The following is a 20,771-nucleotide window of genomic DNA, read 5'->3' as shown; positions in this document are numbered from 1 at the left end:
GCCTGGGATTTGTTTCTTTTGAAAGTTCTGGTTGCACCATTGTTGTTTATTTGGGTTTGTTAATAAAGAGTTGTTATTTTCCTTTTCTACACCTTTCATCTGAAGCCTCCTAATCTCAAAGTTGTAATAATGCGGAGGGAGGGAGGAAGGTGGCTCTTCTTTTTCTGGCCCCCACACCCTCCTTAACGGACATTTGTGTCTTGCTAAACTAAGACATGTTGTCATCACAGAATCTCTCTCGATGATTTTTGACTGGTCTTGGGAATCTGGAGAGGTCCCAGCCAATTGGAAGCTGGAGAATGTTGTTCAAGATTTTCAAGAAGGGCAGAGAGGAGGACCCCAGAAACTACAGGCCTGTCAGTCTCACTTCAGTGCCTGGTAAAGTTATGGAGAAGATTATTTAGGGAAGTATTGAAAAGCAACTGAAAGACAACACAGTCATTGGTCACAGCCAGCACAGCCTCATGAGAGTAAAGTCCTACTTATCCAATTCGACTTCCTTCTATGACAAGGTAACCCACCTAGCCGATCAAGGGAAGACAGTTGATGTAATATTTTTGGATTTCAGTAAAGCTTTCTACACTGTCTCTCACAGGATCCTGCTGGACAAAATGTCCAGCACACAGCTGGATAAACACATCATGCAGTGGGTGAGCAGTTGGCTCACGGGTTGAGCACAGAGGGTAATAGTGAGTGGGGTGACATCAGACTGGTGACCTGTCATTAGTGGGGTTCCACAGGGCTCCATCTTAGGCCCTGTTCTCTTCAACATCTTCATAAATGGCTTGGATGCAGAACTGGAGATCATCAGCCAGTTTGCAGATGACACAAAACTGGGAGGAGCTGTTGACTCCCTTGAAGGCAGGGAGGCCCTGCAGAGAAACATCAATAAAGGAGTGGGCAATCACCAACCATATGAAGTTAAAGAAGGGAAAATGTGGGATCCTGCACCTAGGATGGGGCAACCCCAGATGTTCATACAGACTGGTTGATGAGATGCTTGAAGGCAGTGCTGTGGAAAAGGATCTGGGGGTCCTGGTTGATGGCAAGTTGAATATGAGTCAGCAGTGCCCTGGCAGCCAGGAGGGCCAACCATGTCCTGGGGGGCACCAGGCAAAGCATCGCCAGCGGGTCAAGGGAGGGGACTGTCCTGCTCTGCTCTGCGCTGGGGTGGCCTCACCTTGAATACTGCGAGCAGTTTTGGGCACCCCAATATAGCAAAGATATTAACTTCTTAGAGAGTGTCCAAAGGAGGACAAGGAAGATATTGAAGGATCTTGAGGGGAAGCTGTATGAGGAGCGGCTGAGGTCACTTGGTCTGTTCAGCCTAGAGGAGACTGAGGTGCAACCTCATTGCAGTCACAGCTTCCTCCTGAGGGGAAGAGGAAGGGCAGGCACTGATCTCTTCTCTGTGGTGACCAGTGACAGGATCCAAGGGAATGGCCTGAAGTTGTGTTAGGGGAGGTTTAGGTTGGATATTAGGAAAAGGTTCTTCACCCAGAGGGTGGTTGGGCACTGGAACAGGCTCCCCAGGAAAGTGGTCACAGCACCAAGCCTGCCAGAGTTCAAGAAGCATTTGGATGTGGCTCTCGGGGATGGTCCTATGCAGGGCTAAGGGTTGGACTCGATGATCCTTGTGGGTCTCTTCCAACTCAGCATATTCTGTGATTCTGTGATTTAGGATACACATTTTCCTTGAAAGACAGAAGCTCCTTGCTCCAGAAGCACACTACTCAAAATGAGATAAATGTTCTAATGGATTTCATTAAAAAACATAACTGTTTTAAAATAAATAGTCTGGAATCTGTAAAGAGATGTTTTAAAAATTGTTTAGAATGTTACAACACTGATAATCATCATGTATTTATCTGCCAGGAACACTGGGGCTTCAAATAACATTTAATTCAGATAGTCCTTTCTTACAAGCATAAAAGGCCATAGAAAACACTGCTTACAGTTTAAATATTTTGATTCGTTCGTTTGCATGAAACTAGTGTGAGGGGGTGCTCTGAAAAGCATAATGAACTCCACAGATGAAACCAAAGAAATGGCTTGAAAGCAGGCTGTGTGGAGAACACATGTCACCCTTTCATGTCAATGAAGCTTTAAAGAACCTCCCCTAGGGCAATGAAGGCACCTTGATGCAGGGTCCTTCATCTCCCTGTTAGGGGGTACCCTCATAGGACCCTGGGGAGATGGGATGTTGTGCATCCCTTAATGCAAGGAAAGAAATCCTGCAGGGTTTCTTCTGCTGGAGGGTTGCACAGCAGCTCTGCTGCATGACTGGAGCTCACCTCCAGAAGATGTCTCAGCCACTCACATCCTGTCTGAATGTTTTTTTTCTCTCACACATCTCAGAAGCCAACAGCTGCAATAATCTCTAAGTGAAATGCACAGTCCTGATGGTGCAGGTTTTCACATGGATGTCACCCATGGGAAACCTGCGTGAGACTGAGCTGCAAGGCTTGGCTTTCCTACAGTGTGGGAGTAACTGTACAGATGTTGGTGATGCAAAGAAAGGAGATGTCCTTAAAAACTGCGAGAATGGAAATTGATTTTGATAGATTTGAGTTTTTTTTCTTGCTGTACTCACTAAACAGAGGCAGAAGACAGTAGGTAGAGATGCACATTTTTGTGCTGTTTTCTTCTGTTGAAAGGTAAGCACAAGAAAGACTCAGTGCTGAGGTAGCGAACAGCTATGTTCACAGCTGGCCAGCCTGAAAAGTCTGTGGAAGTAAGGCAGAAGAGCTACAACATGACCTTTGTTATGCTGCAGCAATGAGTTACAGCACAGGTTCTCTCTCTGCCCATAGAAGACAGCTGATAATATAGTTGTTAAATACTTTATACTTAATCAAGCTTCCCCTCACTAAGATCTGCTACACCTTTCAAAAAGACAGCATTTGAGAGCCCTTGAGCAGTCACAAAAATGACTTTAAACAGGCAAAAATATGCCTGTTTACACTGTTGAGGAAAATATTCAAATCTTGACAAAATCTGTCTGGAGATAGCTCTAGCAGAAACAATTTTGATAATGTTCTAGAGTGGCCTATAGCTAATGGTCACTTAGCAGAAAGTCAATTTTTCAGCATGCTATAACATATAGCTCTCCTGACTGTTCAAATAAACTTACAGAGAATTGCTTTCTGTAAGGACTGTGGCAATTACAGGATTTTAACAAGCAGAGGTGCACTTTCTAGCATATCCTAATTTTGAAATACTTGACTTGATTATGTTATTATGAGATGCACTAGAAGAATACTATATGCTATTTGCAAATATAGCATTTATGTATGACTATAGCCTAAAACTTTTCAAAAGTACAGGTAAGTATATGTGTGTGTGAATATCAGTAGACAAATTAAAGCATGAACTGTGACTGAATTGCTTTAAACACAGGACTAAAGCCATAGGAAGTTATCTAGCATTGCCAGAACATCAGACTAACATAAATTTTTGTTACGGGCTTGCTTGCCCAAACCCAGAGCTGTTCCAGCTTCGTGGACTTACCAGCTTCTTTAGGTGAGTACACTAACATCTCCCTGGCTGTTAAGTAAAGCCCAGATTTTATAGACAGACACTGGGTAGGCATATGTCAAGCCTTCATACGATGGGATAAAGCCTTCCATCTCTCAGAAATGAAGATTCAAACAGGCCTTTTGCTTGCACCTACACTGCAAAGTTTTCCTTTAGTGTTGACAACAGTGCAGCAGTTGTAGAAAGCAGTCCTTTCTTCCTATGCAGCATTATAACCATATAAAAAAGCATCTTTAAGTCTTTTGAATTACACAAGTATTTTCATTTTCAACAAAATGGCAGAAAATTAACTAATTTCAGATTGCTTTCTAAAGACAAAAAGCTTTGTACAGACCCATTGTGTAGAAAGCAATTTTCATCATTAGTGTAATAAGGCATCTATCTCCCAAAGAGAAGTGTTTAATACACGTTTGTGACTCCAAAGAATGAGGAGTGTTTCTTTTCCTAAACTAAATTAATTATTTGAGAATATACAGAATACTCAAACTGCTTTACAGATTCTTTTATCCTTGATCCTTCTAGTTTAGTATTCCTAGAAACCTTGACATTCCTAACCTAAATCCACTCACTGCAGCTGACCAACATATTCCAGATATTTTTGTTTGGAATCCATAGCCAGCTGTTAAGATTTTCCAGCAACTTTGCATTAAAAATAGCTATAGTCATTATTTACCTCTGAAAACGTTCATGTATTTTTTTAAGAGCAAAAAGCATACTTCACAGTTTTTAATGGCTCACCAGAATGATTTATGATTCCTCTTGATGGGATAAAGCAAAATCATGGAATCATAGAATGGTTTGGGTCAGAAGGGACCTTAATGATCATCTAGTTCCACCCCTGCCCATCCCACACACAACCTCACAATTATGTGCAGGGACAGCTTCCACTAGACCAGGTTGCTCAAAGCTACATCCAACCTGGCCTGGAACACTTCTGGGAAGGGGGCAGCCACATCTCCTCCAGGCAAACTGTTCCAGTGCCTCACCACCTCACACTGAAGAATTTCATCCTAATTTCTAAACTAAATCTACCCTCTTTCAGCTTTATCCATTACCCTTTGTCCTATGACCACATGTCCATGTTAAAAGTCCCTCTTCAGAGCTTTTTTGCAGGCATCCTTCATGTACTGTAAGGCTGCTATAAGGTCTTCCTGAAGCCTTCCCTACTCCAGGTCTCCAGCCCATCTTCATAGGAGAGATGCTCCAACCCCCAGATCACTGATATGTGTGTAATGACTACTTTTAGCAATCACAAAATGAGATTATACATACATTCTTACCTCTTGCCATTCTGTAGGATACCAGGAGGGCGGGCAGTCAAAGCGATTACAGCCTTGCACAAGGGATGGCTTAGGTTTAGAGCACAGTTCATCTGCCAAAATCACAGTCTCATTAGTCTCTCTTGATAGGAGATGAGAACAGAAGACATCTCGTGTCTGTAAACCAACCCCACAGGTAAGACTGCAGGTGCTCCATTTCCCAATCTCCCACCTGTGAAGGGGTCAGGAGAGAGAACCTTAAGCACAGAATAAAATCACCTTAATTTTTCTCTTATTACAATGACAGATAGAGTAAAGAAAGAGTAAAAGAAAGGCAATTTTTCTTCTCTGATCACTGTCACTCTTGTAGCTGGAGGATGAGGGTAAGGTGAATACTCACAGTTCTGCATTTTCAGCTCCTGTCAAAAGCTCTTGGACTCCAGGTCTTTGGGATTCCTGCAATATCACAGGAACAGTGTTGTGTCCTACCTTAAGAGGTTTTAGTGTACAGGAGCCTAGCCAATTTTTTCAAGACAGAATGGATTAATTAGCAAAAAATAAAAGAAGATATTAACAAAGGTTTAATCAAAGAGATGCAAAAGTGAAATGCTGAGCATGAATTTCTTCCAGAAGACCCAGTTGTGGCATTCCCGATGGACTTTTCCATGCTGTGGAGATAGGACGTACTAAGGCCTTGAGAGATGCAATGGGAGGGCAGGGTATGATCTTCAACCCCTGGATGAACACTCTGTCACTGAACTAGCTCTGCACTAGTTACATAAATCCTGGATCAACAGGATTATTGATAACTGAATTTCAGTGTTCATCATGCTAAAATCAGATTTCTGCTGTTTGAGCTGTACTGAATACAAGCCCTAATTCTGTCAACCAAACATAGAAAATTGCTAAAATATTAGGTCTTCCACTCACATGGTCTACTAGAAAGCACTTCAGAGATATGCAGAAACGTGTACACAAAAACGTCATATATTCAGAAGGAGAACATAAGAAAATAGTCTTCTCATCAGCTTCATGCAAAACTCTACACTGATCTGGACATATTCCCACATCCAAAATGAAAGTATGAAAGTCAGATAGTGCCACTTTTTCTAATTCTGAAGAAAGTCTAATTAATTTCTTTCCAGCTTGAATGTTATTGAAACTGATTGCTCAGGGAATAAATTAAAAATTCAGGAAAAGGAAGCCTCAGAGAATCAGTCTTTGAAGAAAGCAAATCCAGGCAGGAAGTTAAAGAGAGTGACTGTGAAGGAGGATACTCTCCGGGTCCGCATAGGATGGAGGCAGATAATGAAAGAAAGTTAAGACAGATGTCAGTAGAATGAAGGAGAGGAAAACGACTCTGATGGTCTGAGATCTGCCATTAATGGAAATAGCTCACCACATTTAAAACACATCACAGTAGCAAACACATCACTTAAATAATCATTCAAGATTGTGCCATCCTACAATCACAGAACAATTCTAACCTCTATTTATTTTATAAAATTATTTTGAGCATTTGTTTCCTCCCTCTCAGTAACAGCCTTAACAAATTGAAATAGCTAGCATGTAAGAAGTACTTTTTCCTCCCTAGATGATATGCTGAGGGACCAAAGGCACACCGCTCCCCTTCCACGCTCTGTCTGCTGGTGACATTCTCTGATTTTATAACAGGACAGAATACATCCCGAGCATCATGGTAAACTCTAATGATGCTGTAGTTTGCTTTTACACAACAGTCTTGGTTCTGTTAGTAGCAATGACAAAAATCTGTTTAACCTTTTCTAACAACAAATGCATCTTGCACTATGAGTTAGAAGTTACCGTGGCCACTTTCCAGGCCATAATATACTGAAGGACACTAATCCTGATACCTGTACTGGGAGCTATTTATCAGTGGACTAGGAGTGACATATGGCAGCCAGTTAAGCTCAGCTGGAGTATGTTCTCCACATGAATGATCTGGGGGGAGATGTCTTCCCAGATTTTCCCATGAAATTGTCAGTCAGAATTAATGTGACTATCATCTACCATTCAGTTTTGGCACAATCTAAAATAAGATATTTGATTAGGTGCTAAAAAGAAGGCATTTTCTTATTTCACAATTTATTTTGATACATGGTTAGTTGCCAAAGTTTTTTTATTCAAGTGCTGGCAATAGCTGTTGCCTCCAGCAACTCATTGTTTGTTATTGGTATAAGTGCAAAATGTTTTTGTTGGCATACCTCAGTGGCTAGCAAGCCACATAAACCCTTTGGACATCTTGGCTTCTGCAGAAGAGGTTATCTCTTTCCTCTTCTAGAAAGAAAAGCCATGTTCCAGTAAAGAGAAAGGATTTACCTTTCCAGTGTCTGAAATTTCTGAATGCTTCAGGTTGCATCCGTCGCCCTACCTGTAATATCAGTTTGTTCACAATTCTTTCCAGCTGCTTTAAACAGGACATTCCTTAGAGGTGCTCAAGAACCATGAGGTCAAATTCCCTCTTACCCCTGTACTTTCGTAGTCCCAAGTGACTTTTATGGGTTTTCATAGACACAAAGTAAAGAATGTAGAGCAGAGTAGAGATGTGCTAAGTGGAGTATGGATGTGCAAGTAACCAAACCCATAAATTATACATATCATTGGCAGAATTTCAAAGTCCTAAAAAGCACAGAGAAAATCAGTGATAATTTTACAGAATTACAGGTCTCTAGGATTATTTTGTAACAGCTAAAGGTGCTTGCAACAATTTGAACTAGTATTAGCCTACAAAATTTACCAATTAATTTCTAGACTACTTGTACTTTTGGAGATAGTATTTTTTTTTTAATACTTCTTTTCTGAGGTAACAGAGTTTTACCCTTACTGTAGAGTGTTGTGATGCTAACTGAAATAATTCCAGTCTTATTTCATGTGGTACTTATCTGTGCATTCCTCTGTCTATTTTTATTTCTGGGTGTTTTGGTTATACTGAACTGGTTCTTTCAGTGCATATGGAACACAAAAAGAATGCCCTGCACGTATGCGTCAATATGAGAATTAAAATTTAAGTAGGAAGTAATCCTAAATTTTAAAGTAGTTACAGAATCAAGATAAAGGAACCTTGTGCAAGTGGAACTGGTATCTTTGTAAGGTGACTGTGGCTGCTGTTAAGGTACAGACTTAGGAAAAATCTGCATACTGCCTAAGTTATAGACAAGGTGAAAATCATTGGTTTGGTATTTCTTGTATTGCTTCCCAAAGACTGGTGAAATGATTGCATAGTTTTGATCCAAAACATACTTTTAATCCCATCTTCTTTTTCCTTCAGTACTGCCCAAGGCTGTACTAAGAAGTAGGAACAGAGAAACAGTGGTTTTTTAACCTTATTTTATAGTAGGACTTTGGCTCATCTATACTCATTAATCATTGGCTTGTCCTGACCTTAGGTCTGTCAGTTCTTCAGTTGTCCATCTCTGTCTCCTACGTATCTAAGCAGTGGTTATGTATTTAAGCACCAACCAGATTTTTAAAATATTTCAACTACTGTACTTAATATAAAAAAGATTTCAAAAGCTTTTCATCCTCTGCAGAATATACGTACATAACTCTGCTGATATACATAAAATACATTGAATACTTGAACCGATAGAACAAAACCTAAATTAATTCAAAAACACAGAGAATTTAGAGATGGCTAACAAAGAGGAATGTAACGGGAAAGAGACAATTCATAGGGCTGGATATGCTGAAATTAATATGCATATATTAGTGATACATGTATTAGAATACACGCATATGCACATTTTCCAAATGATGAAAACAAGTTGCCACTGGAAATATATAGGGACCAGAGGATGGGCCAAAAATACAACTTCTTTCAACTATCATCAAAATTTCAAAATCAAAACTAATCACAGAAACTTTTAACTTTCCAAATGAACAGTTTCCTTCTTCCAGCAGGATGCTTTAGTAGTTTTTTTTTTAGTGTTGGTCAACTGTGAAGACCTACAATGCATATGAAGACAGGCACACTAAGTAGTGTACCTGATCTGACTGCTTAAGGCAATGGTTTTCCTTTAGGTTTTCTTACACACAGTGCTAAGGGTGTAGTCTAAAGTAAAGATAAAAATTCATTAGAAAGTCAACCAACTGGAGCACTTGCAAAAATTTCTTACGTTTCTAGGAACTAGAAACTAAAAGTGAATTAGTAATGGACAGATTTTATGAACAGAAAAACATGAGTTAGGAAGTTTATCAGTCAGTTCATATTATGAATTAGACTAAAAATCTGTAATATAAAATTACTTTTATGAATTATAAGTCCAATTTCTAAAGGACCAATGAGAAACTGAAATTTTCTAGAACATTCTCATGAAATAAATTAGCCCTATCTAAGCAATGCTTATGCATATGCTAAACTCCAGGTAAACAAGCAGTTTCCACAATCAATCATCATCAGTGTGTTTTAAAATGTAAATATTTGCAGCTCCCTTGAATAAAAGAAAGAGAACAACTGTGAAGCCTCAATGGCCAAAAAAAGCTCAATAATCTGAAAATCCTGATTACTATCACAGAATAATTATTCCATATTATTAATGTAAGTCTAAAAACATTAGAGATTCTCTCAAAAACCAGCTTAACCATGTTATTTCTAATTATCTTGACATAGTTAACAAAAATCTTCCTTGTGATGCCCAAATTAAACTTGCACATTGGTGTTCAGGTTCAGGCTGCTTGAAAGGAAAAGAAAAAAACTTCTACACATAACTTAAACATGCAATTCTTAAGAGTTCTATAAATTTAATTTTAATCAGAAATAATTTTTCTTCTTTCTTGTAAAAAAAAAAAGTATCAATATCATATTGTGCGCCAGCAGTTCAGGTAGAGAACTGGAGGATGAAGTGAGTAGGACCTTGTTCCTGGCTCTGTGCTGAACTCTAGACGTGAATGAGACCAGAACTGGTGAAACATGGGCTAGCCTGTGACAAATGTCTAGTCTAGACTGAGCCACTATGCAGATGACAGCTTTGGATTAGGCCCTATATGCAAAGAATATACATTAAACCTCAAATAATTCTAAGGTGTCAGGTGTTGTAACAATTTCTTCTAGGGCTATATGATTTAATCCTGACAGACTCCCTTCAAGCACTGCCAAAAAAATTGAATACTGCACGGGAAAAGTAAACACCATTCTACAAAAAGACCTCCCAAACTAGTTCTAAAAAAATGAAATTATTGTCATTTTTATGTGGTTAAACCATGTGAAAGTGATAGAAAAGAACTCTTCTTATTTCTAAAATAAACATTCATCAATGTGGAGAAAGGTTTGCCTGGAAACATCTTACTTAGCATCTGACAGCTGCCTGCATAAAGACATTTCTCAGTGCACAAGGGCTGTGAGGCAGCTGGGTATATGCACATACAAGAGACTGAGTAAATCACATATTATGTCAATACTGGCTTCCTCTCATCCTCTGCCAATCTGTGTAACCTCCAGCGGACCCCGAAGACTGAGAAGTCTGCTCAGAGCCCATATATCTCCTCCCTTCCTTTCCCATTATAAACCCGGAGCAGTGTTTGTGGTAAAGCTTCCTGTTTCATAGTTGTGAAACTCTTTCTTTAGGCTCATTTTGCAGATATATCTTCTGTTGAGTAAGTATTCTCACTGTCATGTCTTAAATATCCTGTCAAAATGTGATCTTAAACTCTGAACAGCAGAGAGAGTCACTGTTCGTCCTGTTTAGGTAGCACACTTTCTTGCAGTGAAGCTACAAGATTGAGATGAGAACTCCTGAGTCAGTTCTTGACTTTATAATAAAAGAATTCTCAAGAAAGGGATTCAAAAGCTAAGAATTTAAGTACAAGTAATTTTTTCACCCAGATGTTAAAACACTCACAGCAAAATCAGACTGCTCCTTTGAAATGAAGTGTGAGAGTGTCATAGGTTGAGATTGGCCCCCCCTGAGAGGCTGGGGGGGCTCAGAGGTGATTGGGTGCCAGGACAGTGTTCCCTGGAGAGCCAATTACCACTCATATTGTTCGCTTCTGCTCAAAATCATATATCACAGCACCGGAAGCTGTTGGCAGTTCTGTCTTGGTTGTTTTGCTGTTGGTTTCTGCTGCGTGTAGGTGGACAAGGCCAGGGGCTGGCTGGGCTCCCTCTCTTCCCCTCTGAGGGGGAGAGGGGAGCCCTGCGACTCCCCAGCTCAGTCTTTAGCTAGAGTCAGCATTTGGAGTGTGTGCTGTGAAGGAAGAGATTCACAGCACCTGAGGTAAGAGAAGAGAGGCAGCCTTTGTAGCCAAGCCCTCTTCCCCCACCTTTTCTGCTGTAAAGCTGTAGAAGGGGGCTTTTTCTTTCCCTCCACTGTAAGTGGAGGAGAGGCTCAACTTGAAGCTGAGCCAAGAGACTGGGCTGTGGAAGTAGGCCTGGTGCTTGGGAGAAGAGTCCCAGGCGAAATTGGAGACGAGCCAAGAGCTCAGGAGCTGCCTGCCGAAGCTGACCAGGGGCAGCTGAGAACTGATGTGGAGGGAAGAGGATTCCAGGATGTGGATGTTTGATAAGCTAAGCTACACTACGGCAGACTAAGAACTGAGGTGAGACACCGAGAGGGAGAAATCATAAGCAGCAGAAGAGCAAGGACTCAGAGCTATCTTCTCGGACTTCATGAGGAGGAGAGACTACAACAAACAACTAGAACTTGGTGAGGGGGGAGCGTTCAGGAGCCCAGAACACTCCCACAGCAAAAGACTGTGTTACACATCAGCCTTAAAGGCTGCTCCTGGACTAAAGTTAAAGGAGAGGCTTGAAAGGACTGACTGATAGTAATGTAATATATATATATATATAGTTGCCTTTAGTTTGTATAGTATTTATTTGTGTAAATAAATGTATATACTTCCCCCTTCCCCTACAGAAGCCTCTGGTCTGAAAGTTTCTCTCCGGTGTTAGGATAAATTGTGGGAAGGGGTGGGGAGAAGCCTAAAAATTGGATTTTAGATTTCTAATGTGGCTCAAACTGCCACAGAGAGCCAACACCTCAACCCTGGTGTTTAAACAGGGATCTGAGTTCTGTAGGAAGTGATCTCCCTACTGTTATGGTTCAGTCTGTATTAGAGAGAACATTACAAATACACATTCAGTACACGTACAGCTCAGAAGAAAAGTGAAATTTAACTAAACTCTTAAAAAGTTAATACTCAATTAAAAAAAAAGAAAAGAAAAGGCAAAGTACTTCTAAATCATCACTGGCAACTACACAAAACCAATTCATGCTTACTGTTATTCGGTGCCAGCCTGACAAATCCGTTGTTCAGTATCACCACTGTGACAAGGGAGCTGAACAGGTAGGAAAGGTTTCAGAAGACTGTTGTGCAAAAGGGACAGTGAGGCGCTTTCTCCAAAAAGCATCTTCCTTACAAGTGAAGGAAGTCCATTAAAGATACGCAGACAACACATGTAAGCAGATCAAAGGTTTAATCAAAGTGCTCTGGGAGCTGAAAGAACTGGTCTGCATTCATTCTGTAAACCCACCAATATCAATTAATATTGCAGCTCATTATAGCTGAACATGGCAGGGAGCCAGTATTTATATAACAGAGCCAAACAGATGGACATAGAGAAGGAACTCAGAAGTCAGAGAAGTACAGAGGGTAAATGGAATATGCAGAAACTCTACAAATGACAATTTTGGTTGCTGTAGTAACCTTCTGACAAGCTCCAAGCAACATGCATATTGTTCCACACTTTAAAAAATTTTTGCTGTCCCTTGAGTTGAAGGCACAGAACATTAACTATTCAAGCAGGACAGAAAAGAGAGTTTATGTTTTTCTGCCAACAAAACAGTGGGAGGTTGTCCAGTGGGTCTTCAGGGAACTACTACAGATACAGAATGCATGAAGTACAGAGGAATGTGAAAAGACAACTTCAGGTAAGTGAACTGGTTTGACAGAGAATTGGTTTGAGGAATTAGCAGACATACCGGCTACTGAAAAATGCTTCACACAAGACATCTTCTCTGTATGACAACTGCAGCACTGAGATATGTGATAGCAATGGCTGTCTTTAATATAGCTACACAGATCAGATTACGTTTGGTAAAATAAATGAGTGCCAGTTTAGGTTTGGGCTCATGCTTAAAGCAGCAACTTCTTAAATAGAGGTTCTTAAATATTTTATGTGAGATACAATGAAAATAGGTCCTTTATAGCTCCTTTCAAAAATTGAACAGTTGAGGATCAGAGTAAATTAGTGTAAAGATGGAAAGCTGTAAAGTTGGTTAAGAAACAGAAGAGGGATGTTTCAGGAATAGAACAGAAACTGCACAAGTTGTACTTGTAATAGCAGACGGCAAAAGCTGAATGAGGAATCCATGGAGGAACACCCATCTTGGGAACTACAGCACGGTGGGTTAATGCTCCTTGCCCTCAACCTACATTGAAGCAATGCAGAATCACAAGAACTGCCAATTTATGAAATAAAGTGTGCACCTCAGTCTACATGGTTCTTGTGCAAAATAGAGGAACAATGTCCCAGTTTCTGCTCAAATAGAATTAATTTCTTCTCAACTGCTGATTGGATTCAGTGTGAGAATAATGTTGATAACACACTGATGTTTTGGTTGCTGCAAAGTAGCGTTTATCCTAACTTAAGGACTTTTTTTATATGTCTTGTGCTCTGCCTGTAAGGAGGTTCAGAAAAAATGTGTGAGGAAGCATAGCTGGGACAGGTGACCTGAAATGGCCAAAGGGATATTCGACACCATAAAATGTCATGCCCAGTATATAAAATGAGGAAGTTACCCGGAAGGTGGGCTAACTGGGGTGCAGGGATGGGATCTGGCATTGGTCAGAAGCTGGTGAGCAATTGTATTGTGTATCACTTGTTCTTCCTTGATTTTTTTTTCCCCTTTTATTCTAATTATTACTATATTCTACTTATGATTTGATATCTGTTCTTATCTCAACCTACAAGTTTTACTTTTGATTCTCCTCCCCCTTCCACTGAGGTGTGTGTGTGGGTGAGTGAGAGGCTTCATGGTGTTTAGCTGCAAGCTGGGTTTAAACCACGACAGACAGTTAAACACCCTGCTGCCCACAACAGCTGCTTTCTTTTGAAGACTCCCTGGCTCTTTTCACATTGATGCTTTCCATGCTGGGCTGTCTCATAAGCCAACACCTTTTTTTTAGACCTACCTTTATGCCATATGGAAAATGTAAAAAGAACAGTTATTCCTGAAGGAGAAATCAACAAGGTTACAGACACCAGAAGACAAAAAAAGAAAAAGCTCACAGGTGAGAAAGATGTGCAGTCAGCTGATAATTTTTAATTTGGAACTTCTTTTAAAATTAAGCTTTTTAAAAATGAAATAGTTGAAAATGGACATAGATGACACAGAAATAAAATACAAAAATCCTGACTTTACAAGCTGTAAGATCAATATTCATGAACATGTGATTTTTGTCTCACAGAGTAACAAGACTCTTAAAATCTATAGAAGCCTTTGCTGAAATGACAAGGGCGGGGAAGAAGTAAAGGAGATGTCATCAGACTGAATGGACAAAGCGAGCAGGTTCATGAATGAAACTGTGTTCAGATAACAGTAGGCTTCAGTGTTCAGAGTGGGCTTCAGTAGTTCCCTAGCAAGCACAAGTTTTATAAGAAGTACTGCCAGAAAAACAGCAGGTAACATGAGCTTCTTGCTTACCTGGCAGGTAGTATTACAGTATTTTCAGTATGATGAACTGTTCCTGAACTATTTCACCAGTGCAGAAGACACAAACACACTGTCTCTCAAATTCAGGATTATATGGTTTTTCTCTAGTTTTTAAGTGGGGGAGGGCAGAACAGTAGAACTTATTATATATCTATACGGTACTGTGATTGAACTCAGGAAACTCACCATATCTGCTTATGTTCTCTTACATTCTGCTTTAAGTTTCCTTTCAATGCCCTTCTTGCAACATTATTCTGGGTTACATAAAAATTCTGGTATCCAGCTTTTCTTTTCACCAAATATGCCTTTTGGGCTTTTTGGTGTTTTGCCTTCTTTAAAGACACTGAACTACTAGTAATTAATGACTCAAACATTAGACTACCTGCAGTGACTGCTCCAGTGCTGTAAGAGACTGGACTATTGGTGCTCATGGCTCCATTAGCAGTGTGCTTTGCTGGTGTGTGCTTTGCTAACAATCTGCAGAGTGGCCACCCAGGCCAGGTGCCGAAGGTGTGTACATCTGACACCTCAGGCTACAAGCCGGGTGTTAAACAAGATAAGCAAGAGGCAAATCCTGCAAGGTGGGGCAGTGTTTCTTTTTCCTTACACAGATGACTCAGCTGGGATAACTCCCAGGAACATTCACACCAGCCTGAAGGTATTCATCTCTTGTTGATGAGCCATAATGGGCCACAATGGACTCAGCTACACTGACCTGAGAGACAGCTGCATCATCTTAGCAGGTGTCAAAGACTCCTGAAGCATCCCATGACTCACAGTATTACATCATCCAGTGTAAAACTCCTCTCAGCCCAGGGGAGGTACCAGAGGTGTTCCCACCTGAACCTGAGCATATATTACACTGAGTTTCAGGGCTTCCCTCACCACCACCTTCACCAGGGCTTCCACCACCACCTTAATGGATCTGGACTGTGACCACCACTTTGACCAAGCACATCAAAATTGCAGCAATCAAGTGTCATCACTGGATCCAACAGGTGTCTTGCAGGTCCTTCCAGTCACCTGGGGGACTGCAGCCCCTCTCTGGCTGCCTGTACCAGTACTGCAGCCTCACTCCAGTGCCATGCAAGTGCCTGCTGGTATCAAATCCCAGCTAGCCACTCTTTCCTGCCAACACTGACTCTCCAACTGTTCTTGGAAGCTTTTCCAGGCATGGGGGAGGCAAACTACATGGAAGGGTGGCCCATTTTGTCTCTGTCCTGTGGTCATGTGTGTTTTTCCCAGGTGGGGGAGAGCAGCCACCATTTCAGTTTGGTCTGGTGAGCCGGGCTTGAAAGTCTCACCTCATCAGTTGATTTAATCCAGTACTATCAGTATTGTTATTGGCATTTCTTCTTGGTAATGTGTTATTTTTTCACTTACATTGGGGTGTATTTGTGCTCTCTCTCTGTATTGGAGAAACCAGGGGTATTGAATTTGAGGGAGGAGACTTCTGTCTAAGATCTCCACCCCTCTAAATTGTCTCAAACTGAGACAAACATACTGTTAAGAACGCAGTGTTTAACAGTATTTTGTTCTACAGGCATATCCAGATCCAGTATTTTACACTGAATTTTATGTTTATATTTTATATTTATATTAATGGATGGGATACCATGCAAAGGGAACTGGAAAAGATCGAGAAGTGGGCCCATGAGAATCTCATGTGGTTTAACAAGACCAAGTGCAAGGTGCTGCACCTGGGTCAGGGCAAACCCTGCTGTCAATACAGGCTGGGGGACGAACAGATCTAGAGCAGCTCTGCTGAAAAGGACTTGGGGGGTGCTGGTGAATGAGAAGCTGGACTTGAGCCAGCAGTGTGAGCTCCCAGCCCAGAATGCCAATTACATCCTGGGCTGCATCAAAAGCAGTGTGGCCAGTGAGTTGATGGAGGTAATTCTGTCCCTCTGCTCTGGTCTGGTGAGACCCCACCTGCAGTGCTGCATCCAGCTCTGGGGTCTCCAGCACAGGAAGGACATCGACCTGTTGGAGCAAGTCCAGAGGAAGCCACCAAGATGATTAGAGGGATGGAGCACCTCTGCTATGAGGAAGGGCTGAGAGAATTGGGATTGTTCAAACTGCAAAAGAGAAGGCTTCAGGGTGACCTAATTGCAGCCTTCCAGTATCTGAAAGGAGCCAACAAGAAAAACAGATTGTGACTTTTTACCAGGACACGTAGTGACAGGACCAGGGGGAATGGCTTCAAACTGAAGGAAGGTAGATTTAGATTAGATATTAGGAAGAAATTCTTTACTGTGAGGGTGGTGAGGCACTGGAACAGGTTGCCCAGAGAAGCTGTGGATGCCACATCCCTGGAAGAGTTCAAGGTCAGGTTGGATGGGACTCATAGCAGCCTGGTCTAGTGAAAGGTGTCCCTGCCCATGGCAGGGGGGTTGGAGCCAGATGTTTTTTAAGGTCTCTTCCAAGTAATTTTGTAATTCTATTTCCTTTTTACTTTCTCCTTTGTGATACTGAAATTGTGACCAATAATCTATTTAATAGCTCACTCACTCTTCTGCAATAAAGGTGGTTTTTTTCACATTGACATTCAAAAATCCAAACATCACAGAATCAGAAGGCTCTAAACTCATGTTATACCCACAAAAACCCAAAACAACCATGCTAAAGTATTCAGATTCATGGAAGTATCAACTGATTCTGACTCAAAGAAAAGAAAAATTACATTCAAAGTGATGGTATCAGAAGAGTTACTGTGTGTATAGGCAAACTTCATTAAAATACCTCATATCTCCACCCTAACATTGGTTTGTGCAGAATCCACAGACTACAGAATGGCAATGTAATACACTTTCTTAAGTTTTCTTGAGTGAGAACCTGGCTTCTTACATCTTAGAGAAAGTAATGACTTTAGACAATACAGTTTGTTTCCTCATGGGAAGGGAAACGAACCTGTCTGATGTATCTGAACATCTTTGTACAGATCAGGAACAAGAACCATATAAGTATTATAATTTAACAAACTTCCATCCAATACAGTTATAACAATACAAATCTGCGGATCCATTGGGTGGTAATTAGATGCATAGCTGTTCACCTGTGTGAGTGGTTCAAGTCTCTCCCAAGGCTGTGAATGATGACTTACTAACAACTGGTTACAATATAGAATACATCAGCTTAGTCACAATTCTAATGGGTAATTGTCTCTACTCCATCAGTGAGACCTTCAGCGTTTAACAGTGCTAGCAGTGGGACCAGAGGAATGAAGATCACATAACTGAAGATGGAAATTTTCATGGACACAATAGGTCTTGCTGTGCTTCTGCAGATGTGATAGACCTACATGGCAGATACAGAATTCCTTGTTTAATCAGTCAGACTCCTTTAATAGGTATTTAATTCACTCCAAATTGAATGGAAATGAGGGCACCTTCTCCATTTAGTTCATGTGTGAACCTTTCTGATGAGTAACTATGTTACAGAATATAATGGTGCTGTTCACTTCACCCCTTTTTAAAGGAAATGAAGACGCACAGTAAATTCAACCATTTATGGTTTATTTCGTATGTTAATGCTGCAGTGAAAAAGTTAATCCTGTTCATTATGCTACAAAACATTTGACTTCACATTTGGCACCAGAGGAAAGACATGCTCTTTATTGTTGCTGTTGGGAAAGCTTTCTTGGGGGAATGAAACCCTGCTGTTGAGGCAGTAAATTAATAGTCAAGAAAATTGAGAATAAATTTAGAGAAAAAAATGAGGAGTAGAAGCTAACATATGAAACGCTGAAGTGAGAGAATAATTGTTTAAAATACTGAAAAATATCAACTGGCAATGAATCTTAAGTTCTGTTTTGCACAGGCATTTGTAAAGAGAAGGGTGAAAATAAGTGGACTGTATTAACATGACTAAACCCAGAAAATTAATTGTGCCAGGAAAAAAAGAAGAGAAATTGTTCTCTGCAGAGGGACTCAGTAAGTTCCCAGTCTTAGTCCAAGCTAATACTAATCACAAACCAAGCTATAAAAAAACTGTGGTATGGCACAGTGAGATTGTTTCAACACAAGGGTGTACTAACTTGGAGCAATCTGTGACCTGGACATCTGTGTAGAGGAAAATAATCTACCTAAGTATATAGTATTCTGAATAAGAAAAGTGATCTACCACTCCTTGAAGGAAAAAGGGAATATGGTATAAGTTATATTAAATATTAATTTGCAATTGCACGGTAATATTTTATGAACATAGTAGTTGGTGTGGAATATAACCCAAAACAAAGGAAAATGTCTATTAATGACATCATATCTAATGGAGGAACCATCACATTTATTTAAAAAAGCAATATGGCTGGGGAGGACCTCTCAAGTTTTAAAATAGAAGAGCTGGAGGCAGGCTGTGATGGAGACTCCAGAGCTACTCCTCTGATCCTCGCAACTTGCAAGTTACTTTGCTTCACATTTCAATGTGACACACATGGCTGAAAGGTGTCTTCTTGGTGATTTCACTGTAGCTGCTGTTGAGTAAGGGATACTGAGGAGCATGCACCTACTACTCCACCACAGGCAACACAGTCAGTGAGAAAGGGGAAGGGTGGGCTGTCAGACACATCTTGGACAATCTCTTAACAACTGAAAAGGGGACAAAGCAGAAGATTATATTAGAAAAAAGGGGAGAGAAGATAAATGTTTTTAGGCCACAGATTAATATGTTTTAAGGCCAGGGTGCTATTACAGTAGTGGAGGGTAGGCATTCAGGTAATGCAGACACAGCACGACACAGCCGCCTAGGGAGGGCAGCCTGTTTAGATGTCCTTGTACAGGCCTGTCTTTAGCATACTAAACCTAGGTAATAAATGAGATTATGATTTGGTGACTGAGTCTATGACTCCTGTTTAAGCTGTTTCTAAACCTAAAGGCTTCAAATAGGGGTGAATCTGCCCTGTCTGGCAGCATATTCTTTCTAATGTCTGATTCTGCAACCTATTCCACCACTGGCTCAGGCTGTGGACTGTGATCCCAGGAGGCTCTGTGGGCTACACCTTAAAAGGCTCCCAAATGCACTTCAGTTAAAAACAGACTTAAATGAAACCCACTTAAAAAATATGCCAGTGGTTTGTAAGACTCTGAAAAAAAAACCAAACTGCAACACAACAAGAACTGGTATCCCCTGCCAGTAAGGCTGTACTGAAGTACCTGTAGACAAGCAAATCTTTTAACCTTTTTTCTGAATTAGATAGAGATGCTCTAATATTTCATTCCACCAATGCAAACCACATCTGCATCGACATTCTTCCAACAGAGGTCACCTTTAATGGATGAAAGAAAGCTCTGGCCCTCCGACACAGTTTGAATTAATTTCAGATTGTTCATGGAAGCATATCTTACACTAAGTCTGACCTATCACCAACCTAATGCCTCATGTCTCCAAATGCACTGAAAAACATGTTGATATTTTTCTCCTTTATAGTTTCACTTTATTTGGGAAGTGAAATAGAGCAAAACAGATTGACAATACTGCATTCACCAAATAAACGTTAAAATAACAGATGATTTATCACAAAACCATAAAACAAGCAGATACAGAAAAGATAAAAAAATAGGAAGAGAAAAAGAAGACACTGTGTAATGAGCTAAACCCCAGACTAACTCAGGCTATCTTTAATCTTTGGTCAGGTATCAGGACTGCTTAGATGGTTTTCTATCATTTCTTGCTAACAGCAGAGGCTTGAAGGAGTAAAGGGAGAATGTTGGGGTGAAACCCTCTGCTTTTTCTACTTTTTTTTCCCCTCCTCATTCTGTGGTATTCAGCTGTTCTTTGTTGTACAGGAATACAAGTTCAGTTTTGAAAGTATTCAAGAACGAAGTTTTAGAAATTGCCTGGAATTTCCTCCACTTTCAGCCATCTGGCTTTCATTGCTTTGCTTATCTCTCCACTACTCCATACATGTTTACCAAATCTTTTCAACACACATTGACCAAGCTATTGAGCAGTTATAATGAATGACACAGTTACAACATTCTCTTTCAGCCCTTTTGTAGAGTTTGTTGGCTCACCGTTAGGTGCTCATGCTGTTGCTGTTATAAACAAGAGCAATTATAACTGATTAGATGATGACTGCCTCTGTAATTTGGGTTGTGGAGGATGAGGAAAAAGACACATTTGGGCTGTGAATCACTTTGTTGTTGAAAACAGCAAACCAACATTGAAACAGGGTTCTTCCAATTGTTTGGGTTTTTTTAATATTTTTTTTAGTAATTTAGAACACAAACACAGCAATTAGCAAAACTGAGTGATCTTCCCTTTTTTTTTTTTTTTTTTTTTTTTTTTTTTTTTTTTTTTTTAT

At 40.4% G+C, this 20,771-nt stretch overlaps 1 protein-coding gene across 6 annotated transcripts in view; it reads right to left on the bottom strand.

Annotated features, from left to right (window-relative positions):
* Positions 1–20,771, bottom strand: part of ADAMTSL1 (ADAMTS like 1) — a 393,783-nt gene that overhangs the window by 52,166 nt on the left and 320,846 nt on the right. For all 6 annotated transcript variants that reach the window (XM_027634671.1, XM_027634670.1, XM_027634672.1 and 3 more), the window contains one exon: positions 4,818–5,028. In XM_027634671.1, coding sequence (XP_027490472.1) covers positions 4,818–5,028 — 211 coding nt within the window. The remainder of the gene's footprint in view (positions 1–4,817; positions 5,029–20,771) is intronic.

Source organism: Corapipo altera, unplaced genomic scaffold (assembly GCF_003945725.1).
Source record: "Corapipo altera isolate COAL_440 unplaced genomic scaffold, ASM394572v1 61411, whole genome shotgun sequence".
NCBI classification, from domain to species: domain Eukaryota; kingdom Metazoa; phylum Chordata; class Aves; order Passeriformes; family Pipridae; genus Corapipo; species Corapipo altera.
The sequence above is the reverse complement of the archived record's forward strand: the minus strand, read 5'-3'. Positions and strand labels throughout refer to the sequence as shown.